Here is a 23758-nt window from a genome sequence, read left to right as displayed (position 1 = left end):
TAAATATATTTATCATATTTTGTAATCCACCTTGAGTTTCAATGAAAGAGATGGGCTATAGATGAAGATAATGATGACGATAAATAATGCTTCTCTCTCTCTCTCCTTAAGTGAGTGACAGCTGCTTCAGGAATCTCGCAGAGGACCGCAGTGGGATAAACCTTAAAGACCTCATCCAAGATCCTTCTTTGTAAGTACCTACTTTCAAGGGTGAAAAATAGATTTCAAAATGAGCAATGATTGTTACATAACAACAACAACAACATTCGATTTATATACCGCCCTTCAGGACAACTTAATGCCCACTCAGAGCGGTTTACAAAGTATGTCATTATTATCCCAAGAACAAAACACCCTGTAAGGTGGGTGGGGCTGAGAGAGCTCCCGAGAGCTGAGACTAGCCCAAGGTCACCCAGCTGGCTTCAAGTGGAGGATTGGGGAATCAAACCCAGTTCTCCAGATTAGAGTTCCGCGCTGTTAACCACTACACCAAACTAAGCCTATAATATAGACACTATGTACAATCACTTACTATCTGAGGTTTTTGGTAAGTGGATTGTCACATTCATAACTGAGTCCTACAAGCCAGAAGCATGACATATAAGAAATCCATTTTAGTCAATAATGCATAAGAAATTGAATTTGTATAATATGAATTTTTGTCAGACGCCCTCTTAAGCCATTAAATAATAAGTAAGTAATATATACAAGCACCCAATACTTAGGTTTTTCTGCCCTAGTAATCTTATTTGAGGTAGCTGTAAACAGAAAGTATACTACTTGTAATTCCCTTGAACCAGCAAAGATGGTAAAAAGTGCAAGGCTTAGCGACCTGTATTGGTCTGTTTGTATGTATTCATTTATCCTATATGAAATCTGTTGTTTGTGTGTTTAACCCTCCTAAGTGTGTGTGGGGGTAAAAACAATTACACTACTTTGGAATTGGGGTCCAAATTACCCCAACGTAAACCTCCCCAAATGGAAACCTGATAGCTCTCTCAATCATGACATTAGCTACTAAGAAAAGAATCAGGCCTTAAGAATAACTTTCTTCAGCAATGCAGGACAAAGAATTGTAAATTCTGGAATCGGGGTCAAAAATACCCCTCATTGAAAACAGAAATGTAAATGGAGTAAAATTGTTATACTGAAACTGCCACCATGTGTGACTTGCCTGACATTGCCACCATGTGGCCAACTCGCATCTAGTGGCAGCGGAAGGCAAGTCACACATGGTGGTAGTTTCAATATTATAACAGTTAAACATGATTGTTTTCTTTAAAATAATCTGTCTTGTGCTTTAAAAATGGTGGGGGTGAATTTTACCCCATTTACATTACTGTGAGGATTTAATGTTTTCAATGAGGGGTATTTTTGACCGTGATTCCAAATTTTACTCTTCTTTGTCCTGCACTGCTAAAGAAAATTACTCTTGCGGACAAGGAAAAAATAGGCACACAACAGACCCTTGCAATAGAAAGAGTCATTCCATTCCTGCCAGTTAAAGGGTTAACGAAAAGAAGAGAAAATATCTGCATTCTTTCTAGTAGCCTAGACAGATGGCTATGGGTTATCTAAAGTTCCAGGTTGAATGGCTCCTTCAATTCTGGAAAATGTGAAGAGGTTCAAAGGATGCCTGCAAACAGAGGGCTAGAATGACCCCATTTCCCAAAATTGCAATACAGTTCAATTTGAGTTTTGCAAAGTAGCTATGGGGTAGAAGGGAAGCTTTGATAGAGCACAACAAAGGGAAACAATCAGCTCAATGGACGGATGGCTAGGGGTCATCCAAATTTCCAGGCTGAATGACTCCTTCAAGTCTCGAAAATGTGAAGAGGTTCAGAAGATGCTTACAAACATTCCCATTTTAGAACTCCTGGCAAGTTCCTTCCAAGGTTGAATTCCATTTAGATTTGGGGTCCCAAATGGAAGTATGGGGGACTCTCCCAATTATCCTTGATTTTGCCAGATGTCCTGTTTCATTAGGTGTTAGCCCAGGCCTTGACAAATTGTCTCTAAGAGCCAGCCAAAAATATAGGCACCTCGCTCATTTTTTAGCCTTCATGGCTTTGTATTTTAATGACAATATTTTTTCTATTGCAACCACAAAACCTAGTACATTTCTTGTAATTTTATTTATGATGTAATAAGACAAAAGCATTGTACCATCTAACTATATGTAGGGTGGTTGTCATTAATAAGATCATTGCTGAAAGTACTAGGCACCACAATGAAATTTCAAGGCACCATGGCAACTTGGTGGCAAGGCTTTGTCAAGCCCTGTGTTGGCCTATTTTAAAGGTTTTTATGCATCAGTATACCCAGGATGTAGGAGCCTCTGTTCTGGCTACACACTACATTGGTCAGGTTAATGAGCTGCTACCAGTCTCTCTTGACTAAACCTCCGGATGTGGAATGGAAAGGCAAATTCCCAGACCTACCAGGTTTCAAACAGGAAGTAAACCTTGCAAGTTAAGCTACTTTACAGATTGAGTTCCACTAAACTATTTGGGTAGCTGTGACCAAAATGGGCTAAAGTACTGGATTAAGATTGAAGCTTTCAACCCCCAATATTGAAAAGAGATTATTTTAAAAAGTGCAAAGGGTACTGACATAGAAATGTGCAAGCAGTGAGGAAAACAACAAATACTAGATTAATTAAAGTAACACACTTAAAGAAACTTCCAGTATCCTAGCCTGAGGTTGCCTTTCAGGCTAAAACAAAGTCCAAATAGGGTTCCAGTGTCTCAAAGACTGGAGGGAAAGATCCTGAGCTGGCACTAATCAAGGTGAGCAAGTCCAGAGACAAAAACAGATTGCAGAAATCCTTCAGCAACCATACAGACTCCAAAAGCAGTAGGGGTACAAGCTAGAATGAGGACCCTTGTTTTATCCAAAACTGTAGTAGCTGGCCTGATACGAATTATTAGCCAGTCAGGGACAGTGCATGTACTCCCACCAAGGTCCTGTATTAGCTGCTTTTACAGCTTCTGTTGGATCCAAAGCCTAAACTGACAAGGCAGTTTCTTGACAGACACAATTTAAACTAAATAACAAACTGTGGTTTATTATTATTTGGATGGGTCTTGGTAATCCTAAGGTTTATGTATTTCATTACATCCTCACTTCCTGCAAAACTGAAGTTAAGCAGTACCATAGTGCCACAGTGAACCATAGTTTGTTGCCTTCTTCAGTCTATTGTTCTCTTATCTCCAAAACACAGTTTAAACCAGAGTTTGAGGCATGAAAACAAACTATAGTTTTTGCTTTAGGCGACAATTGTCGCAAAAATGGAACTGATTAATTTCTGAGCCCAACACACAAGGGTGGGGGAAGGAACTTGAGGATTTCTAAGACTGATTTCTAATGACAAACTTTGCTATATGTAAGTTGTACATTGACTACATTTCAGTGATATACTGAGAAGACAGTTTTTTAGTAGTAATTTTGTTGCCAACATTTTTCATTGTGGACTTCTCGACTATGTTTTATGAGATCTGTGTACAAACCATATGTTTCACTATAGATAGTAATGTTCCACTTCCTTTATTTGCTCCATTGCTACAAATTCTGTGCTCTACAGAATCTCTCTAGCAGCTGTCCATACCATCTTAAGAGAACATTCCTAAAAAGTCACATGTTTTCCCCTCCTTTGCTGTCTGAAGTGTTCTCCCAAACTGGGAAAACAAGGTACAGAGAAATTATTGTAAGATGAAGGCCCTCTGTTTTCTTAGCTTTACACTATCTCTTTCGGCTTGATTCTCTGGAAAAGTCAATAATGCTAGGAAAAGTGAAAGACAGTAGAAAAAGAAGACTTAAAACAAGATGGCTTGACTCAGTAAAAGAAGCCACACCCTCCAGTTTGCAAAATCTGAGCAATTCTGTTAATGATGTGATGTTTTGGAGGTCTTTCATTCATAGGATCACCATAGGTCAGAGGCGATTTGACAGCACATAACACATATACACGATCTCTGCCTGTAATCCGTCTTGAGTGTAGAGAGGGAGGGTGAGATGGCTGATAGGAGAGCAGAACCATTCCTGAAGTTGGGTTTGGGGGAGGAAGCATCTCTCTGTAACACCTGCCAAAGTTTAGCCGAAGTCTGTTCTGTGGAATATCAGATCCCTACAACTTTAAGATGCGCATGTTCTTGTCTTTGTTCTTTATGATTTCTACATTATTCTATTAATGGACTAAGAATAATCTTTTCAGCTGTGTTTCTGTGATTTCAGAATTTGTAGAAAAGGGTATAAAAATAGCACAGAACATTTTGGTGCCCTCTCTGTGCATGTCTTACTTTTTTTCCTTTGAACAGATGGAGAGAGAAGAGGAGGGAAAGTTGAAAAAATAGTTTTCATTTCTAGTAAGAAGCAAGCCAGGTTAAAGTGTCTGTTGACATGAACAAAATGCAAAATAGTATGCACCATCTGCACATAGTCATGAATATTTTGTATCTTTTTATCTGTGAAAGAACAGAGACTAAGCCTATAGTGGAGAAGTTCCAAGTCTGGAATTTGTAGATCGAGATGTCCCCTGGAGGCCTTGTGATAGTATGGGCTAGTTTTGATTCACAGAGAGCATCTCATTAGTTGCATCCAAAGCAATCTGGTTTTTCTGCTGGTTGTCAAACTAGTTCTTTTAGAATTTCATCCACCCTTTTTTTGTACCCATTATCCAAGAGTGAGAAATGTGTACAGATGTGTAAAATTACTGTGAGGGATAAACATCAGAAAAAAACCCATGACAGTGGTTCTGTGGCCATTTATTATGCAGCCATAATATGTATGACATAATTCAAATTTCTGTGAAATGTACCACAAAAATGTGATACAAAAATTCAGTTTTTGACATGTCATTGCTTTTAACCAATCTTGTAAAATACATGATATATATCTGAATGTATTTTTGTTATTGTTTAAATAGTTTATAACAAATAGTTGTGAATTGAACTCTTGACGATAGTATAGAAATGTGAAAAGTAAAAAATAGAGGTTCATCTTCGTTCTTCTGTGCCTCCACACATGGGACTGCGCAGGCGCAGGCCAGCCGCCGGAGAATTTTCTAGAGCTTCCATGGCTCCGAAGGGGCCGTTTGTCGCGCGCCTCAGCGACCGTTTTCCCGCCCAAACGGTCACGTGATCCTCCAGCGACCAACGGCCCCTTCCCTCAGTTCTCTTCTTGCCGCCGCTTGGAGAGAACGTGAGCTTCGTTGCTCTGTGCTTTTTTGTGCTTCGTGCTTTATTCTGACTGATTGCTTGGCTTTTGACTTCGGACTTCGTGACCTCGACTATTCTTCGGATCTCGTTTTGGACTTTGTTGTGGACTCGGTAATTTGACTCGGACTGTTTTGACCTTCCTTTCGCGTGCCCCTGAAGATGGCCTCTAAGGCTCTCTTCAAGCATTGCCTGCAATGCCACACGAAAATGGCCAAGACCGATGGCCATGAACTGTGCCTGTTCTGTTTGGGAGAGACCCATAATGTGACGGCCTGTAAAATTTGCCAGGGCTTCACCAGCAAGGCCCGGCAGGAGCGCAAGGCCCGACTGAACTCCTCCCTGTGGCAGAAGGTCATGTCCGGAGGCGCTCCCTTGCCCTCTTCCAAGGCCGGCCCAAGCCCCTCTGCCGAACGGCATTCGAGAGCTGGCTCAGTGGCCTCCGCGAGGTCGGGGTCGAAACCGCGTCCCCCGAGTACCTCGGCGTCGAGAGCGGCCTCTCCAGCGCAGGGACCGGTGCGGCCGCCCCGTAGCGCGTCATCTACCAGGTCGGATCCGAGACCAGCTTCGGAACCGAGGATCCTGGTACCGAGTCCCCGGTCGGAACCGACGACCGGATCGGTTCCGATGAAGCCTAAGAGGTCGAAGCCGAGGTCCCCTTCGAAGGCGAGGAGCGCGTCGGTTCCGAGGTCTTCTTCGGAACCAGCGAAGAAGAAGAAGAAGACCAAGCATCATCGGTCGCCGCGTCCCGCTCCTCAGGAGGAGGTCATCGTGCTTCCTCACACGCCTTCCCCTCATCTGGGCTCCCCGGAGCCAGAAGACATCTCCGTGCCAGTGCCGGATCCGATGGCCTTCGAGACGGTGCCCGCGGAATTCTCGTCGGGGCCGGAGCCGAGCCCGCGCCGTCGGAGCCGACCATCGCTTGCCCTTCGGTCGCCGAGGCTGGAACCGAGCCCGTCTCCTCGTCGGAGCCGTCCGTCGCCTGTCCGTCCGTCTCCACCTCCGGTCGGTCGTGGGCGGCATGGTTCCGGGGACAGTGTCCGATCAGTCCGGTCCACTGCGTCCCGGCATCGACAGGCTTCCTACCTCCCCTCGCCATACCGTTGCCAATGGGAGGGGGCACCTGCGGGCTTCTCCGTGTCGGAACCGAGGCCTTCGACATCGAGGTCGGCGTGGGCTCCCCCTCCGCTCCAGGTTCCGGAATCCCAGCTTGGTTCCGATGAGGAGGATGTGGAGAGCTTTGGCGGCTACCAGTCGGAGTCCTGGTCCGAACCATCGCCAGCTGAGGAGCTAGTGCCATCTGCGGACTCGCCATTCGAGGACCTCCGTATCTACGCCGACCAGATGGCAAGGATGGCCAAGGCTCTCGAGATGGACATCTCTTCAGCAGCCCCGAAGACCAAGGACAAGCTCCTCAAACGTATTTACGGGGATAATCCGGCGTACGTTGGCTTCCCCATGCTTGAGGGTATTGAGGAAATCGTGGAGAAGGTATGGCAGGTGCCCTGTGATCAGCCTCCAACATCCAAGAGGATTGAGCAGCTCTACAAAATCAAGCAGGGTACCTGGCCGGCACTGGTGAAACACCCTCCACCTTCCTCCTTGGTCACGGAGGAATTCAACCCCCGACGGTCGGGTCACTCCTCGGTGCCTGCCGATAAAGAGGGCAAGAAGCTGGATGCCATGGGCAGGCGCCAGTACATCGTCGCTTCGCTGGGTCTGAGGATTGCCAACTACCAGACCATCATGGCAGGGTACCAGCTGTACCTCTGGGAGAAGTTGGCATCCTATACCCGGGACCTTCCACCGGAGCAGAAGGCTGTGGTGTCCCTGCTGCAAACGGAGGCTGTCCGGCTGTCTAAGCAGCAGATGAATGCCGGGAGCCACGCTGCTGACACTGCTGCTCGGGGGATGGCTTCGGCGGTGGTCCTCAGGCGCCACTCCTGGTTGCGGTCTACGGCCCTGTCCCAGGAGGTGCGTTCCAGGGTGGAGAGCATGCCCTTTGAAGGGGACTCGCTGTTCTCCAAATCGACCGACGAGACCCTGAAAAAGAAAAAAGAGGACAGGCAGACGGCGCGGTCCTTGGGTCTGGCTCCAGCGGACAAGCCCTCCTCCAGACCACGGTACGCTCCCCGGTCCGGCCCTTACCACTACCAGGGCAGATACCAACATCAGCGGCCGGGCTACCAACCGTATCCTGCCTACCAGCAGCGGCCATACCCTCCCGCACAACAGCAGAGGAGGCGTCGGCCCTTCAAGCTTCGCCCGTCACAACAACCGGCCCAGCAGAAAGATCAGCAGGGCGCCGGGAGGCAGTACTGACGGGTCACGCCAGCCGTATCCCCGAACTTTTCGGACAGACTTAGTCCACTCCTCTCTGAGTGGGAGTCAATAACATCTGACTCATGGGTCTTAACTATTGTTGAACTGGGGTACGGGCTGGAATTCGTTGAGCTGCCTAGATGCAGTTCACCCCTGACAGCTGTTAATAACACTATAGCCGAGCTGGATGCGGAGATCGTGTCGCTCTTGGCCAAGGGTGCTGTGGAAGAATTGCCCTATGAGGACTCTGTAAAGGGTTTCTTCTCTAGGTTCTTCCTGGTCCCTAAAAAGGATGGGGGCTTACGTCCCATTTTAGATCTGAGGGGCCTTAATGCCTTCCTCAAGGTGACCAAATTCAAAATGGTTACGTTGGCGGCTGTGATCGCCTTGCTGAAACAGGGAGATTGGTTTGCGGTTCTTGACTTAAAAGACGCATACTTTCACGTGGGCATACGGAAGGAGCACAGGAAATACCTGAGCTTTGTTTACCGGCAAAGGGTTTTCCGGTACAAGGTGCTCCCCTTTGGCCTGTCCACTGCCCCGCGAGTGTTCACTAAATGTGTGGCCCCTGTGGTTTCCTTCCTACGGGAAGAAGGCTGTACCATCTTTCCGTACCTCGATGACTGGCTCATCGTGGCTGAATCGGAGTCTAGGCTGGTGCAGGACATTGCCTTGGTACTTAGCACTTGCCAACGCCTGGGGCTCCTGGTGAACTTGGAGAAATCCAAGCTGGTGCCCAACTGCAAGGTGTCCTACATTGGTGCACTGTTAGACTCTGTGGAGGGTAAGGCCCTGCTCCCCTTGGAGAGGGCTCGGTCCCTAAGGGGTCTAGTGTCCATGTTTAAAAGGAACCGATTCCAGTCGGTGCGCACTATCCAGTGCTTACTAGGGCATATGGCAGCGGCCACCTCTGTGGTGCCTTTCGCTAGGCTGCGTATGCGCCCTCTCCAGAACTGGTTTGTGCGGAGGTACGATGCTCTGCTGCACCCTCCGTCCCTCAAATTCTCTATCCCGAGGGCCATCCTCTCCTCCTTGGACTGGTGGCTGTCTGATGACAACTTGTTTAGAGGGACCCCTTTTGGGTATCAACACCATGACATCACGGTTACCACTGATGCCTCTCTGTTGGGATGGGGGGCTTACTGTGGTGATGTGTCTGTGCAAGATGTCTGGTCTGACAGGGAAAAGACCCTCCATATCAATGTGCTTGAACTAAGGGCCATTCGTTTCGCACTTGTGTCTCTTACAGCACTGCTGAGAAATCGTCAGGTCTTGGTGCAGACGGACAACACGACTGCCATGTACTACGTGAATCAGCAGGGGGGCACAGTGTCCATGGCCCTGTGCCGGGAAGCCACACTCACTTGGCAGTGGGCTATCAAGAACGGCGTGTCGCTCCGTGCTATACACGTGGCTGGGTCAGACAATGCCCGGGCAGATGCCCTCAGCAGGGTCCCTTTGCTGGACCACGAGTGGGAACTGAACGTAGAGTGCGTTGGGCCGATCTTCCAGATGTGGGGTCATCCGGTGATAGACGTGTTCGCCACTGCGGCGACCACCAAGGCCCACACGTTCTGTTCCAGGGCAGGGAGCGACCCCCTCTCTATTGGGGATGCCTTCCAGTTTACGTGGACGCAGGGCTTGCACTACATGTTTCCTCCGTTCCCCTTGATTCCCAGGGTCCTGTGCAAGATAGAGGAGGATGGGACGGACTGCATCCTGGTGGCCCCCTTCTGGCCACGGCAGGTTTGGTTCCCGAAGCTCCTGCGGATGTCCCAACGGACATATGTGAGTCTGCCCCCTCGGCAAGACCTTCTCCTAAACGGGAGCCTAGTCCACCACGATCCCAGGAAGCTGCACCTAACGGCTTGGCGGATCGTTCCTCCCCGATAGGCTTTACTGACGAGGTACAGCGGGTCCTCCTGAATGCTCGTCGGCCATCCACTAGGCGCGCTTATGCGGCCAAGTGGCGCAGGTTTGAGCTCTGGGCACTTGCCAGAGGAGTAGTGCCCGAAAGCAGTCCCTTGGGGGTTGTGTTCGAGTATTTGTGCCACTTGCGTGGCCTGGGCTTGAAGGTGTCCTCCCTCAAGGTACACTTGGCAGCGATTTCAGCTGCTCACGCCCGAGTAGAGGGTGCTACGGTGTTTTCTCACCCACATTCCCGCCAGTTCCTTAAGGGCATGTACAATCTTTACCCACCTGTGTCGGCGCCAGTGCCTCAGTGGTCGCTGTCCTTGGTGCTCTCACGTCTCATGTTGCCTCCATTTGAACCTATGGCTACATGCCCCTTGGATGTGCTATCCTACAAGGTAGCATTCTTGGTGGCCGTCACATCGGCCAGAAGGGTCAGTGAGCTGTCTGCACTGCGGTCTGACCCTCCCTTTCTTGTGTTTCATTCCAACAAGGTGGTCCTGCGTCCCTGCCTTGGGTTCCTGCCCAAGGTGGTGTCCGCCTTCCACCTCTCGCAGGATATCTCACTGCCTGCATTCTTTCCTCAACCCTCCTCTAAGGGGGAAAAGGCCCTTCATTCCCTAGACTTGAAGAGGGCCCTAGCCTATTACCTGGATAGGACGAAGGAATTCCGCTCCTGTCCTCACCTGTTTGTATGTTTTGGGGCCAAGGACAAGGGTAACAGGGCTTCCTCACAGACCCTGTCTAGGTGGATTGTGACGGCCATTAGCAAGGCCTATTCCCTGGCAGGGGTGGCTTGCCCGCTTCATGTCAGAGCCCACTCCACGCGGTCCCAAGCATCCTCTTCGGCACTCCTCAGGGGGGTGCCCCTGGTTAACATTTGTAAAGCGGCCACATGGTCCTCTGCAGACACCTTTGTCAGGCATTACGCCGTTGATGTCAATGCGGAGCAGGATGTATCTGTGGCCAAGGCTGTCTTACACTCCCTTTTTTCCTGAGGGAGTTTAGGAATGACTTTCTTGGCGTACCTGCTGGGTACCCTTGAGTGGAAGTGTGTATATATGTACCTGGGGGTGTTTATATATGTAAATATTGGGTATTTATGTGTCCTTACGCAGTATTTTTACGTAGATGTATATATGCATATCTATTTATTGTTGTTCTTGTTTGTTCAATAAAATTGTGTTGGACTTCACCCCCGCCTTCCTTATTGTGTGAAGCTTGGTACACTCCCATGTGTGGAGGCACAGAAGAACGAAGATGAAAACAGGGTTAACATGCCTGTAACTTATGTTCATCGAGTTCTTCTGTGCTGACACACAACCCTCCCTCCTACCCCGCTGTGAACTCCAATGCACGATAATGTGTTGGCTGTAACGGAAATTGGTGTTTTTAAGGTGTTATGGCTGAGGTGTGTTGGTCAAGCGGCGGCAAGGGAGAACTGAGGGAAGGGGCCGTTGGTCGCTGGAGGATCACGTGACCGTTTGGGCGGGAAAACGGTCGCTGAGGCGCGCGACAAACGGCCCCTTCGGAGCCATGGAAGCTCTAGAAAATTCTCCGGCGGCTGGCCTGCGCCTGCGCAGTCCCATGTGTGTCAGCACAGAAGAACTCGATGAACATAAGTTACAGGCATGTTAACCCTGTTTTATATTTAATTGCCTGTAATTTCCTATGGGTAATGTCAGCAGAAAGTGAGTCAACCACTATAAGTTTGTTATTTAACTTTTAAAACTTGAATATCACTCCAGTCATGGCTCATCTACATTGGCTCCAAATTGGTTTCCAGGACAGCTGATACTGAAATTTAAAGTCCTACATGGTTTGGGACCAACATACCTGAAGGACTGTCTACTCCCTTAGGAACCTACCAACCACTGTGGTCATTTGAGGCCCTGTTTCAGGTATTTCTTCCAAGATTAGGTGGGTGGCAACCTAGGAGAGGGACTTTTCAGTAGTGGCATCAAAAGTCTGGAACTCTCTTCTCAAGGAGACAAACCTTTCCTCTCCTGTTGCCATCTTCTACCTTTTTGTTTCTCTTGGCAATCCATCTGTGATCTCTCTCCCCAGTGTTTTTAACTGTTGTTTATATCTTTTGTATTTATTTTAGATTCTGGTTTTACATTTTTTTAAATAATGCATTTATATGTTGGTTTTTAAGATTAGATTTGAATGTGTATGTTTTAAGTTTGTTAGCCTTCTTGATGGCTGTTCAAGGACAGAAAGGCGGGGCAAAAATCTTGTTAGATAGACAGACAGACAGACAGACAAGAAGACACTAGGTTCTACTAACTTTCACATTCTATAGGAAGGGTATAGCTAACCAGTAATAAATACAGAACATGCAGTTCAGTATTCTCCTTCAGACAGAGAGAGATTCACATGGTACAAATCAGATGGTTGTATTTGTAAAATGTTTTGATGAGTAACTGAAAGAAGTGGATATTCAAGGAGGGCATGTTTGACTGTCAAGAGAACGCTGGAAAATCTACATACTGGTGAGGCCTTCCACCATACTAGGTACTGATGAGAATAAATTCTATGCATTTGTAGCTGAGCCAGTGCATTTTTTTGTCACCAATTCCTATGAGATGTAATGAGCCATAAAACAGTATCAGTTTGATTTCAAGAAGATTATTGTTTTTATGGCCTTCCCATAATTTTTCTGGCCTTCCCATAGCTCTTGCCACTATGCATTCAGTTAGTATTTGAACATTGGGGGTAGGATCACTAGATGGTACCTTTTCCTGTTCAGTGTCAGGCTTGATTGCCGTTCTGGTAGTTTGGTCATCCAGTTTCTTGCATTTATTTCCCACATTTAGCAACTGTATAAAATGCAACATAATCCAGGGGAAAAATGATTCTAACATATGACAGGAATGACAGGAAGGCCAACAAATTTAATGGCTAATTGAATTGTGACAGTGATGATATATCACAGATTTGCCTAGGCTCAGAACATTTTCATAATTCAAGGACAAGAAAAACTTGGGAACAAGATTGGTGAAGGCAGCTAGATGGAAATAGGGGGGATCAACAGCCATTGTTTTTCATATTAGAAAGGACTAACAATTCTAAGTAGAAAAAGAAGGGCTTTGATAATAGAGCAAAAGATATAGGGATCATATAGCAGAACATCTGTGACTTTACATCTATGTTTTGCACTCAAAATTTATAAAAGTATGTTGTTTAACCCTGAATCTTTATAGCATGACCTTCATTTCATTTAGCTGAGAGTAACATTCAGTGATTTCCCATGAGACTGAGCTATATCCCACCTTTTCTATGTTTTCCTTATCATTTGACCTTAGTATGTATTAGAGATGTTAATGAGAGCAACAAATCCCCAAATTTAGAAGAATGCATTTTATATATATATATCAAAAATATTTGGGTATTTTTTAACAATTTTAGTTACAATATTGCAATTTATAAAAATGATGCTGTCTGACTAACCTTGTAGTTTATGTTCTATTTTGGATTGTTACTCAAGGAGGTTGTTAATTCCTCGGATATTTTTAGATACCCTGTATTGGTTGAAGAACTTTTCTGCATACAATTACCTTGATGTTAATTTGTCCAATATTTTCACATCATCATATTAAATGAGAGTGCTAGAAAAAAAGCTGTTATTTCATTCAGATATCTGAATTATAGAATTGAAAAGGCAAATCACGCCCCCACTTGAGAACATAAGAGAAGCCATGTTGGATCAGGCCAATGGCCCATCCAGTGTCACACAGTGGCCAAAAACCAGGTGTCCTCAGGAGGTCTGCCAGTGGGGAAGGGACACTAGAAGCCCTCCCACTGATTGCCCCCCCCCCGCCAAACACCAAGAATACAGAGCATCACTGCCCTAGATAGAGAGTTCCATTTATACCTTGTGGCTAATAGCCACTGATGGACCTCTGCTCCATATGTTTATCCAATCCCCTCTTGAAGCTGTCGATGCTTGAAGCTGCCACCACCTCCTGTGGCAGTGAATTCCATGTGTTAATCACTCTTTGGATGAAGAAGTACTTTTATCTGTTCTAACCCGACTGCGCGGCAATTTCATTGAGTGCCCACGAGTTCTTGTATTGTGAGAAAGGGAGAAAAATACTTCTTTCTGTACCTTCTCTGTCCCATGCATAATCTTGTAAACCTCTATCATGTCACCCCTCAGTCATTGTTTCTTCAAGCTAAAGAGCCCCAAGCGCTCATAGGGGAAATGTTCCATCCCTTTAATCATTCTAGTTGCCCTTTTCTGCACTTTTTTCAGTGCTATATAATATCTTTTTTGAGGTGTGGTGACCAGAATTGTGCACAGTATTCCAAATGAGGCTGTACCATTGATTTATACAGGGGCATTATGATACTAGCTGATTTGTTTTCAATTCCGTTCCTAATAATCCCCAGCTTAGCGTTGGCCTTTTTTATTGCCATCGCACACTGTACGACATTTTCAGTGAGTTATCCACCACGACGCCAAGATCTCTCTCTTGGTCAGTCTCCACCAGTTTGGACCCCATCATTGTGTATTTATATTTGGGGTTTTTGGCCCCAATGTGCATTACTTTGCATTTGGCCACGTTGAACCTCATTTGCCACATTGACGCCCACTTGCCCAGCCTCAACAGATCCATTTGGAGTGCCTCACAATCCTCCCTGGTTCTCACCATCCTGAACAATTTAGTGTCATCAGGAAACTTAGCCACTTCACAGCTTACTCCCAACTCCAAATCATTAATGAACAAGTTAAAAAGCTGTGGACCCAATACTGAGCTCTGCGGTACCCCACTGCTTACCGCCCTCCACTGTGAATATTGCCCATTTATAACTCACTCTCTGCTTCCTATTCATTAGCCAATTTTTGATCCATGAGAGGACTTGTCCTTTTACCCCATGACTATTGAGCTTACTTAGCAGCCTTTGATGAGGAACTTTATCAAAAGCTTTCTGGAAGTCCAGGTAGACAACATCTGTTGGTTCCCCCTTGTGCACATGTTTGTTCACTCCCTCAAAGAACTTTAATAGGTTCGTGAGACAAGATCTTCCCTTACAGAACCCATGCTGAGTCTTCCTCAATAGCTTTTGTTCATCAATGTGCCTACTAATTCTTTCTTTAATAACGGTTTCCACCTGCTTACCCGGTATTGACGTTAGAGAATTGTCCTGTGTTTGTTAATGATAGTTTTAATAAGAATTAGTGCATTAATGTCAGGTTTTCTGTACATTTTATAATGAGTATGTCCTCCTTTAGTATCTCCAGAGTTCTGTTTTGTAACAATTATACTTGTTTTACTATGACCAAGGATAAAATTCAATTCCTGTAAAAAGCTTGGGCACATCAGTGATGTTTATTTATTTACTTTGTCTTCCATTTAATGCCAGCCTCTGATGGTGTATCAAACATTTGAAACACCAGCAGATTCCTGAAACAACTTATCTGGGACATGTAAGGTTCTGCTGGAGTGACAATTACTTGATTCTTTTGATTGTAGCTTGGATACCAGTTGCTCAAAAGACAGGTATAAAATCATTTCATGAATCCATGTTAGGCTATTTATTTCCCCCCAAATTTTCACATGACTGTAGAATGAGATTAGAGGAGACAGAGTTAAGCCCATATCTACTTGTTCTTAATTCTAGGAGTGTATTGAAGAAGACTGATCTGGATGCTAAGCAGGTTGGTTTCTGTCTTTTATGTTAGAGCAGGGGGAGAGAGGGATGATCTCTCCCTTGGTGAATGTTACATAGTACAAAATGTGGTTCTAAGTCAACATTAAAATAATGACAAAAGATTAAATGTGCATAAATAAATATTGAAATATTTATAATAAAACACTAGAATGAGAACTGAAGCCTAAAATTTCCATAAGGAAAACATTATGGAAAAAAATCACATTTCTTCTGGCAGCAACAACTCTTAGCTTTTGTCTTCTATCAGTTCAACTGTTAACAATGTTAACAGTTAACAATGTTAAAATCTGGGTCCCAGTTTGCCCTAGGAGATGACACTGAATCAGTAGAAACTTTATACCACTATTTAGTTAATAACAAAAATCCAAATAAAGATAATTTTAAAGCTTATTTTAACTGCCTTACCAGATGACAGATCATAGAATCATAAAGTTAGAAAGGACCTTATAGACCATCAAGCCCAACCCCCTGCCCAGTGCAGGAACAGCCTAAAGCATTCCCAACAAGGAGTTGTCTAGCCATTTCTTGAAGACTGCCAATGAGCAGGAACTCACCACATCCCTAGGCAGCTGATTCCACTGCTGAATTACTCTTAATGTGAAAATGCTTTTCCTAACATCCAGCCAGTACCTTCCCTCCTGTAGTTTAAACCCATTATTGCGCATTCTATCCTCCATTGCCAACAGGAACAGCTCCCTTCCCTCCTCTAAGTGTCAGCCTTTTAAATACTTAGAGAGCAACCATGTCTCCCCTCAGTCTCTTCTTCTCCAAACTGAACATTTCCAAGTCCCTGAGTCTTTTCTCAATGAATGAGGCAATTTAGTTTCTCATATTGAATTTATTATATCTTTTATCTGAAATTAAGTTAACTTTTCTATGAAAAATTCAACTTTTATGTTTGAAAAAAAGGGAAAGCCTCATTCAAATTACTTGAAGACATTGCATATATTTAACAATATGTTCTATCTTTTAATCTGGTGTTCTAAAATAACTTTACTTGTATGTCTGGCTTCCTTGCATTGATTGGGAGTGATAGCAGCGGTTCAACATTTGCTCCAGTCCCACACCAAGGAAAGTATCCCTCTCAGGATAAGACATTTCTGTTTGCATGAAATTCTCTTCAAGTGTTAACTGGCCTATATGAATTTATGGACAGTACCTTGGAACGACTTGGAATGACTTAGATGATATGAAATCTACTATGTAGGAACATTTATATTGATTGGAGTGTGCTTTATATATGGAAGTTTGAATATTTATAATACTGTTGTTAATGTTCTTGACTGTATATATATCTATTTGCATGTTGCACTTTTCTAGTGAATGAAATTAGAAGTTGATGGACTAAATAGTGTTGTATATGAATTAATTGTATCGATTATTATTCAAAGAGGACCTGTTTCATAGCATGAAGGGCAAACAAGATCTAAATAACAAAAGGCAAATCCTGAAAACAGCAAAACGCCCAAAGGACTTTTTCTTGGCAACGGAGCAGCTGGCTACAGCGAGGGAGTTGGAGGACACAGCAATTGAAATAGCAGCAGCGGAGGGTGCAGTAAGTGTGCACAAAGCCCTTTCAGACTCAACTTTCAAAAATCTGTTTGCAAACTTCGAACATAGCATTTTGGAGCAGATTACTATGTTCCTAAATCCCTTAACTGAGCAAATAGCAGAAATGAAAATTGCTCTAAATGCTATGATGGAAAAAACAGATAACGCAATGGATCTTAATGTTGCCCTGCAAGATGACATTCATGAGTTGCAAGCAGATAATGATCATACACAAAGCAGATTCTTAGCCTTGGAAATGCATGCCCGAAGCCAGAATTTGAAGTTCAGGGGTTTTGAAGAGAATCTAACAACTAAAGTAGATCTTTCATATTTTCTTTCTGATTGGTTAGTATCATTGTTGAAATTCGATGCTGTAGCAGCCCCATGAATCTTGAAAGCGTAGAGAATTGGCCCTCTAAATCCTGAAAAAAGGAAAGGGCCTAGAGATATAACTGTGACTTTTTCTGACTGGAGAATGAGAAAAAAAACACTTGAGATAGCTAGATCTCAGAAAACACAGTACTACAATGAAAAAAAAAATCCTGTATACACTGATTTACCCAAAGAGGTTCTGGATAAAAGAAGGCAACTAAAATGTAAGAATTACAAAAAGCAAAAATAGACTATCGCTGGGTAAATCTCTACAAGCTAAATACGAAGGCAAAATGTTTCATGCTACGGATCAAGAAACAGGAACACTTTTGTTGCAATTGATAGGACTATCCTCACCAATGGAAACTGAGATCACTTCTCAGAAAAGAAAGAGAAGTCAACCATCAACTCCACAGAAAAGCAGCAAAATTCCTAACCAAAATAACTTAAAATGAAAACAATACTGAAAGCAATACTTCATAGCCCTATTTATACAGGAGCATGATTGTACAATCTTATGCATTATAACGTGTAGGTTTTGGGGAGGGGTTGGGAAGTTTAAGTTGGCCTAATAGCCTTCAAGGAAGATAGTGCTTATTCTGTTTAAATACAATAACCCTTGTAAGAAAGTTACCCACAGGGTTATAAAGGACAGTTTAGCCCGTTTGTTCATTTTGCTTGTAGGTATAAGTAAATTGCTAGCATTCATAATATAGTTCTAATTAAATAGTTATAGTAGATACCTTCACTATATAGTATAGTACCTTTAATATAGTAGATAGACTAGTTTCATAGTGTAGTTGGATAGGGAAATAGTTTTCACTATAAAGTTACACTGTTGATGATATCTAAATTGGAAACTATTAGAAAACAATATTCTTATTAATGTTATATATAGTACATTATGTACATTTATAATACAAAACTAAGAAAAAAGAGAAGAGGGAGGTTTTCAAACAGTTTGGTTATTTACTAGTTAGATAGCTATAATATAATAGACAGATTTGCAATATAGTGTAGTTAAATAGGAGGATAGTTTTGGTTTTAAATTTAGTAAGGCTCAGTTCAGATATAAATTTTTAAAAGAGACTCACCTTCACTCTAAAAACGAAGAAGAGTTAAGAGCCACATGGATCCAAAGTCAATTCCATGCTAAAGGATCCTCAAAAGCTAGGGGAGTCCCAGTTATCTTGGCTAAAAACATTCAGTTCTCCCTCTGAGGCGGAGGACATCTTGGGTGATTCCCACCATCCAATCAGGGAGGCAGGAACTAATTTTCTTCCTCTTCCTGTCTAGCCTGTGGGACCACCCTCTCTTCAGTTCTGTTCCTGCCTCCAGGGAGAACAATTCTTCAGCAGACTAGCTCTGCTGCCTTTTCTCTCTCTCTCTTTTTTATCTTTCTTCTTCCTCAAACCATTCTTTACCTTACTCCTTACTTACTTCATTACTTTAATCTCCTCCCATTTCCTCTTCTTTTACTACTCTTGCCAAAGAAAGAAAAGAAGAGGACGATATGGTCTCTAGAGAGTCATCGGACCCTGAGGAAAGCTTCATGGAGGAGAATATGGGCTGTTCCCACGGAGCCGTCCTACCGGCGGTGGGAACAGGCCCAGCCAGCACCAGCATGCCTCTGAGGCTGTATGGGTTCCCTGGCGAGGAGAATATGGGCTGTTCCCATGGAGCCATCCTACCAGCGGCGGGAACAGGCCCAGCCGGAACCAGCATGCCTCTGAGGCTGTATGGGTTCCCTGGTGAGGAAATGGCCTTGGAAGAGACGCAGGCCTCTCAACAGCCCCATCTTCCACAGAGGGAGCTTGTTAAAACAGCATGCCTCAGCCAGCCAGCTGAGAACAGCGCCACCTGGCGGAGTTCAATTTTGGCGGGAAACAATGCGATGAATGACTTCCCGCCTAATCTCAAAGACGCGCTTGCCAATCTCCTGGCAGGAGAGACACAGCTGAAACGTAATCCAGACACCCAGAGCTCCAGCCGATAAGCCCAGGAGAGCCACGTAAGTGTTCCCTCGAGTGTGTTATACCTCCAGAATTCCTGTCAGCAATTAGACTGACTATGAGGGAGGAAATCCTGTTACTTTGCCAGTCAGAAGCACCGTGGCCCTATAAAGATTCCAGGAATCTCCTCAGCCCTGGCACCATGTGAATGTGCCCATGCCAATCTCCTGGCTGGAGATTTTACAGCAGGCCTTTCCCTTTGGATTTAGCCTTGCTTTTACGACAGGATCTAGCCCTGCCTTTCCTTGTCAGATGGGTAATGTATAAAGGGCGCAAATTTTCTGGTGTCTTTGAACCTTTTAACTCTTAAGACTAACCAGGAGAGAGGAAATAGTGGTGTGGTGTCTACCTCCTCCTCCTTCCATGAGTAAAGCTGTAGCTCTGTGGAAGAGCTTCTGCTTTGTATGCAAAGGATCCAGGTTTGTTCCCCATTAACTCCAGTTTAAAAGATCAGGTAGATGAGGGGAAAAACCTCCTCCTGAGACCCTGGTGACCTGCTGCCAGTCTGAGGAGATAACACTGACTGATGGTCTGAGTCAGAATAAGGCAGTTTGTAATGTTTGTCAGTCAGGGATCCCCACGGAGCAGGGGGATCGCCCTCAGATAGAGTCTGCAATGACAAGGAGAAGAATGAATTCCTTCAGATGTGGAAGAGGAGGAAATATCCCTACCAGAACAGTCAGCCCAGCTGTCTGAATCTGAGGTCTACCAGTATTTACTATCTAAGACATTCTCAGCCTTAGAGCAGTAGAAATTACCCTTGGGGGAGTAGAACCCTTAGACTGGGGATACCAATCCAGCCCAGGGTAACGAGTCTCTTCCTAGTGAAGGTTCCTCAGAAAAGGTCCTCCCATTTCCAGAATTTTTAGGGAGAAGGTTCAAGGCTGACTGGTCTAAACCATACGCCAATTAATAATCCCCAAACTTGGTCCCAAAACAAAACAAAACAAACTGTACTCACTACCTTTCTTTGCTATGAGTTGTTGCAGGTACCTGCGATGGAAACTCCAGTGGCTACACTTCAGTCATCTGGGCTCTGGTCAGAAGATGGGTAAGGATCAGTCAGAGACCACTTAGACAAGAGGAAAGAGGCCATGCTAACAAGAGCTCACGAGGCCATGACCATGGCTATTAAGGCTACAGCTATTGTCTCAATTGCCTCGAGTGTCAGGAGTATGGATCTGGAAACTGATCCAACTCCTCTTGTACAACAATAGCTGCCCCCATTGAAGGGGCAAACAGAAATGTAAGGGCCAGTACCTTCAAGACAGACACCATCCTGGATACATTTACCTTTTTCTTCCAGGATTATGGTCTTGACAGCAGTAACAAGCCGGCACGCTTGACTAAGAGCATGGCCAGCAGATTCACACTCTAAAAATATCGTCCCGGCTTACCTCTTTCAGAGAGACAAGCTATTTGGGGATGCCCTAGATTGAGACCTAGGACAGAAGAATGTGTTGCCAAAAACACTCAAACAATCTGAGAGGCGATCCATTGGCCCTCAGCCTTTTATTCACAACACACACTACTAAGGTCCAGACAAGATTCCAAATGACCATCCTGGGGTTAATCTAGGCAGCCCTTTAATAAGGGGGGGGGGTCCCTTCAAGTGGTTAAGTAACCTAGTGGTTAAGTAACTGAACAGTGATGCAGTACTCTGCAGGTTCAAATCTCACTGCTGCCATGAACTTGCGACATGGCCTTGGATAAACCAGTCCTCTCAGTCCCAGCTCTCCAGCTGTATTGTGGGGATAATGCTTCCCTTGTCCCAAGATCAAACAGACAGTTCTCCACACGTGGAAAGAGATCCAACCTTAATACCCAGATCTCTTAAGACAGGGCTTGCTAGCTGTCCCTGTGAGAGGCCAACTACTCGTTACCATCAAGCCTAGGTTGACAAGCAGGCAGGCCTTACAAATAGTCTCACAAAGCTATTTCATACAATTCGAAAGCTGCCCACCAGAAAGGGGTCTACTCAATCTTCTTCTCAGTCCCTAGAAAGAATAGGGACTGGAGGGTGTTATTAGACCTCAAGTTTTTTGAACAAGTTTATCAAATTGTATCACTTCTGAATGGAGACTGCACTCAGTCGCAGTGACCAATCCGTCAGAAGAACACATAACATCTACAGATCTCACAGAAACATACCTCCATGTACCGATTCTGACAGCCCTTCAACAATACCTAAGATTTTATGTTAAAAACAAAAACAAAACCAGCAGTTCTGAGCCATCCTGTTTTGACCTGTCCACCACAGCAGGAGTATTCACAAAATTCATGATCAGCCTCATCATACATTTCAGAGACGGGGTATTCATGTTCACTTGCACCCAGATGATCTCCTGATCGGTTCAAGTTCAAGAGAAAATCTTGCCACAACACTCAATTCACCATTCAGTTCCTACAAGTTTGAACACCTAGGTTAGATCACAGTCACCAAAAGGGTTTTTTATATCCCTCACCAAAGAAAAGGTCAGGAAGACCAAACAGCTGAGACTGTCATCAGAGTGCAAAATCACATCAGAGTGCAAAATCACTTCGCACGACACTACTGAAACTGATGGGTTGGCTAGTGGCCACCTACAATGCAGTACCTTTGGGGTCATCTATAGACAAGACCACTTCAGACCTTTCTTAGATCTCATTATCAACAGATCATGGAGAAGACAGATCTTCCCATTCAGATACCACTTCAGGTCAAAACCCATCTGAGCCAAGGTCACCAACCCAATGCAAAGCAAAAGATCATGACTCCTCAAGAACAACCAATATTTACAGATGTAAAAATCAGGTTAGGCATGTCTTCCTATCAGTGACTTAGAAAGGTGAGCAATTTGTCTGGCCCTGCGCCAGTTCAGAGCTCTGTATGGACAAGGTTGCAGACAAAACATATATAAACAAGCAGGGGGGATTTAAGACCTCGAGGCGAAAGAAGGTGGCAGCAAGGATACTAACCTGGGAGGATGGTTACCTAGCTTTGATCAGAACTGTACACATCAAAGGCATATCCAATGCCTAGGCAGACTGGCTGAGGGGACAACAGGGGAATAGTCCCTTACGAAACATCTCATAACATTGCACTTCATAACACCTCATGGACCTGTGTGCGTCCCAACACAGCCATCGACTACCGGGGTACATGACAAGATTTTTTCTACCCACAAGCAGATGCCCTGACATTGCAGTGGCCATTAGGCCTCCTCTATGTATTACTACCCTTACCAGTAACAGACCATGCCTGTCCACCCTCCAACAGATGGTGATATTTCCACCTCACATCCTACTGACCTCTCCGGTCAAGTTACAGCAGGGACCGATTTGGCTCTCTCATTTAGACTTACTCTGCTTAACCGTGTGGAAATAGAAAGGAACACCTTCCTAAGATGGAGATATTCCTGAGAGGTGGCCAACACTCCTAGTATTCAGAAAACAGTTTATGCTCAGAATTTACAACTCTTATTGGGAAGCCCTCAATCAGTAGACATTTTACACAGCCCTGACCAAACATCCATTTGAACCGGTCAAGGATGTTCCCCTGAGAAGGCTGAGAATGAAGACTGTCTTCCTTATTATGTTCACGTCTGTCAGAAGATGTAGTCAGACCTGAACTCTGTATCTTTCCCAATGGTAAGGTGATGCCTCGTACTGTCTTCCAAAAGTGTATTCCAAACTGCATAGTTTGCAAGAGATAAGGCTACCATATTTTTACCTGTACCCTAAATAGACTAGGGAGAGGCTCTGACACAACCTAGATGTCAGAAGGAGGCTCAAGGCCTATCTGCTCCAAACAGTGCAAATTAGAAAGTCAGTCTTACTGTTCTTAAATATATCTCCCCTCAATTTAGGGAAGAAAATGTCTTCAGCAGTGGTAGGTGCCTATAGCAAAACATACACTATCGAAACTCCTAAAAAACTCTCTTTGTAGAGGTTCCTTGTGGAATATCAGCTCACTCTTTGAGGAGTGCTACTACCAGTGCAGCATTACACAGGAACACTTCTGTAGAAGAAGTCTGCAAGGCAGCAACAAGATTGTCAGTCTTGACCTTATTAAGATGCTACAAATCAAATCTATATGATTCAGCAGACACTTACTGTAGTAGAAAAGTACTGCAGTGCATGATCGTGGACGAAAATCACATCCCACCCAGAAACTAGAAACTGCTTTGCGAGCACCCAAGATGTCCTCTGCCTCAGAGGGAGAACGGACCTTTGGACACTTACCATGAAGGGTCCTTCTCCTCTGAGGAAAGGAGGACATCTTGCCCTCCCCGGGTCTCCATCCTTCTCTACCCTGCTGCCTCATTCTTCTACCTCCTCCGAGTTATGCTTTATTTACAGTACATGTTAATGCAACAGGTGTTTTTTCTCTCAGTATTGACAGTTGCTGAATGATAAATTCAATGTTACTGCTTTGTGGAGTCACCTGAACTGAAGAGAGGGTGGTCCCACAGGCTAGACAGGAAGAGGAAGAAAGTTAGTTCCTGCCTCCCTGATTGGATGGTGGGAATCACCCAAGATGTCCTCCTTTCCTCAGAGGAGAAGGACTCTTCATGGTAAGTGTCCAAAGGTCCGTTCTCACTTAAAGCAACTCTAAAGGATGCTAGAGGTAGATACATATTTGTTAAGGGGAATACAGATGGACAGATCTACACACTAGCTTCATTATATGCACCCAACTCCAATCAAATTTATAGA

General features: G+C 44.6%; 1 protein-coding gene across 15 annotated transcripts in view; it reads left to right on the top strand.

Moving 5' to 3' along the window:
* The window catches only part of GPHN (gephyrin), a 566991-nt gene that overhangs the window by 68645 nt on the left and 474588 nt on the right, over window positions 1-23758 (top strand). For all 15 annotated transcript variants that reach the window (XM_054970790.1, XM_054970786.1, XM_054970784.1 and 12 more), the window contains exon 2: window positions 112-190. In XM_054970790.1, the coding sequence (XP_054826765.1) occupies window positions 112-190 (79 nt within the window). The remainder of the gene's footprint in view (window positions 1-111; window positions 191-23758) is intronic.

Source organism: Eublepharis macularius, chromosome 2, assembly GCF_028583425.1.
Source record: "Eublepharis macularius isolate TG4126 chromosome 2, MPM_Emac_v1.0, whole genome shotgun sequence".
Lineage (NCBI taxonomy): Eukaryota > Metazoa > Chordata > Lepidosauria > Squamata > Eublepharidae > Eublepharis > Eublepharis macularius.
Note: the sequence above shows the minus strand (reverse complement) of the source record. Positions and strands in the feature narration are given on the sequence as shown.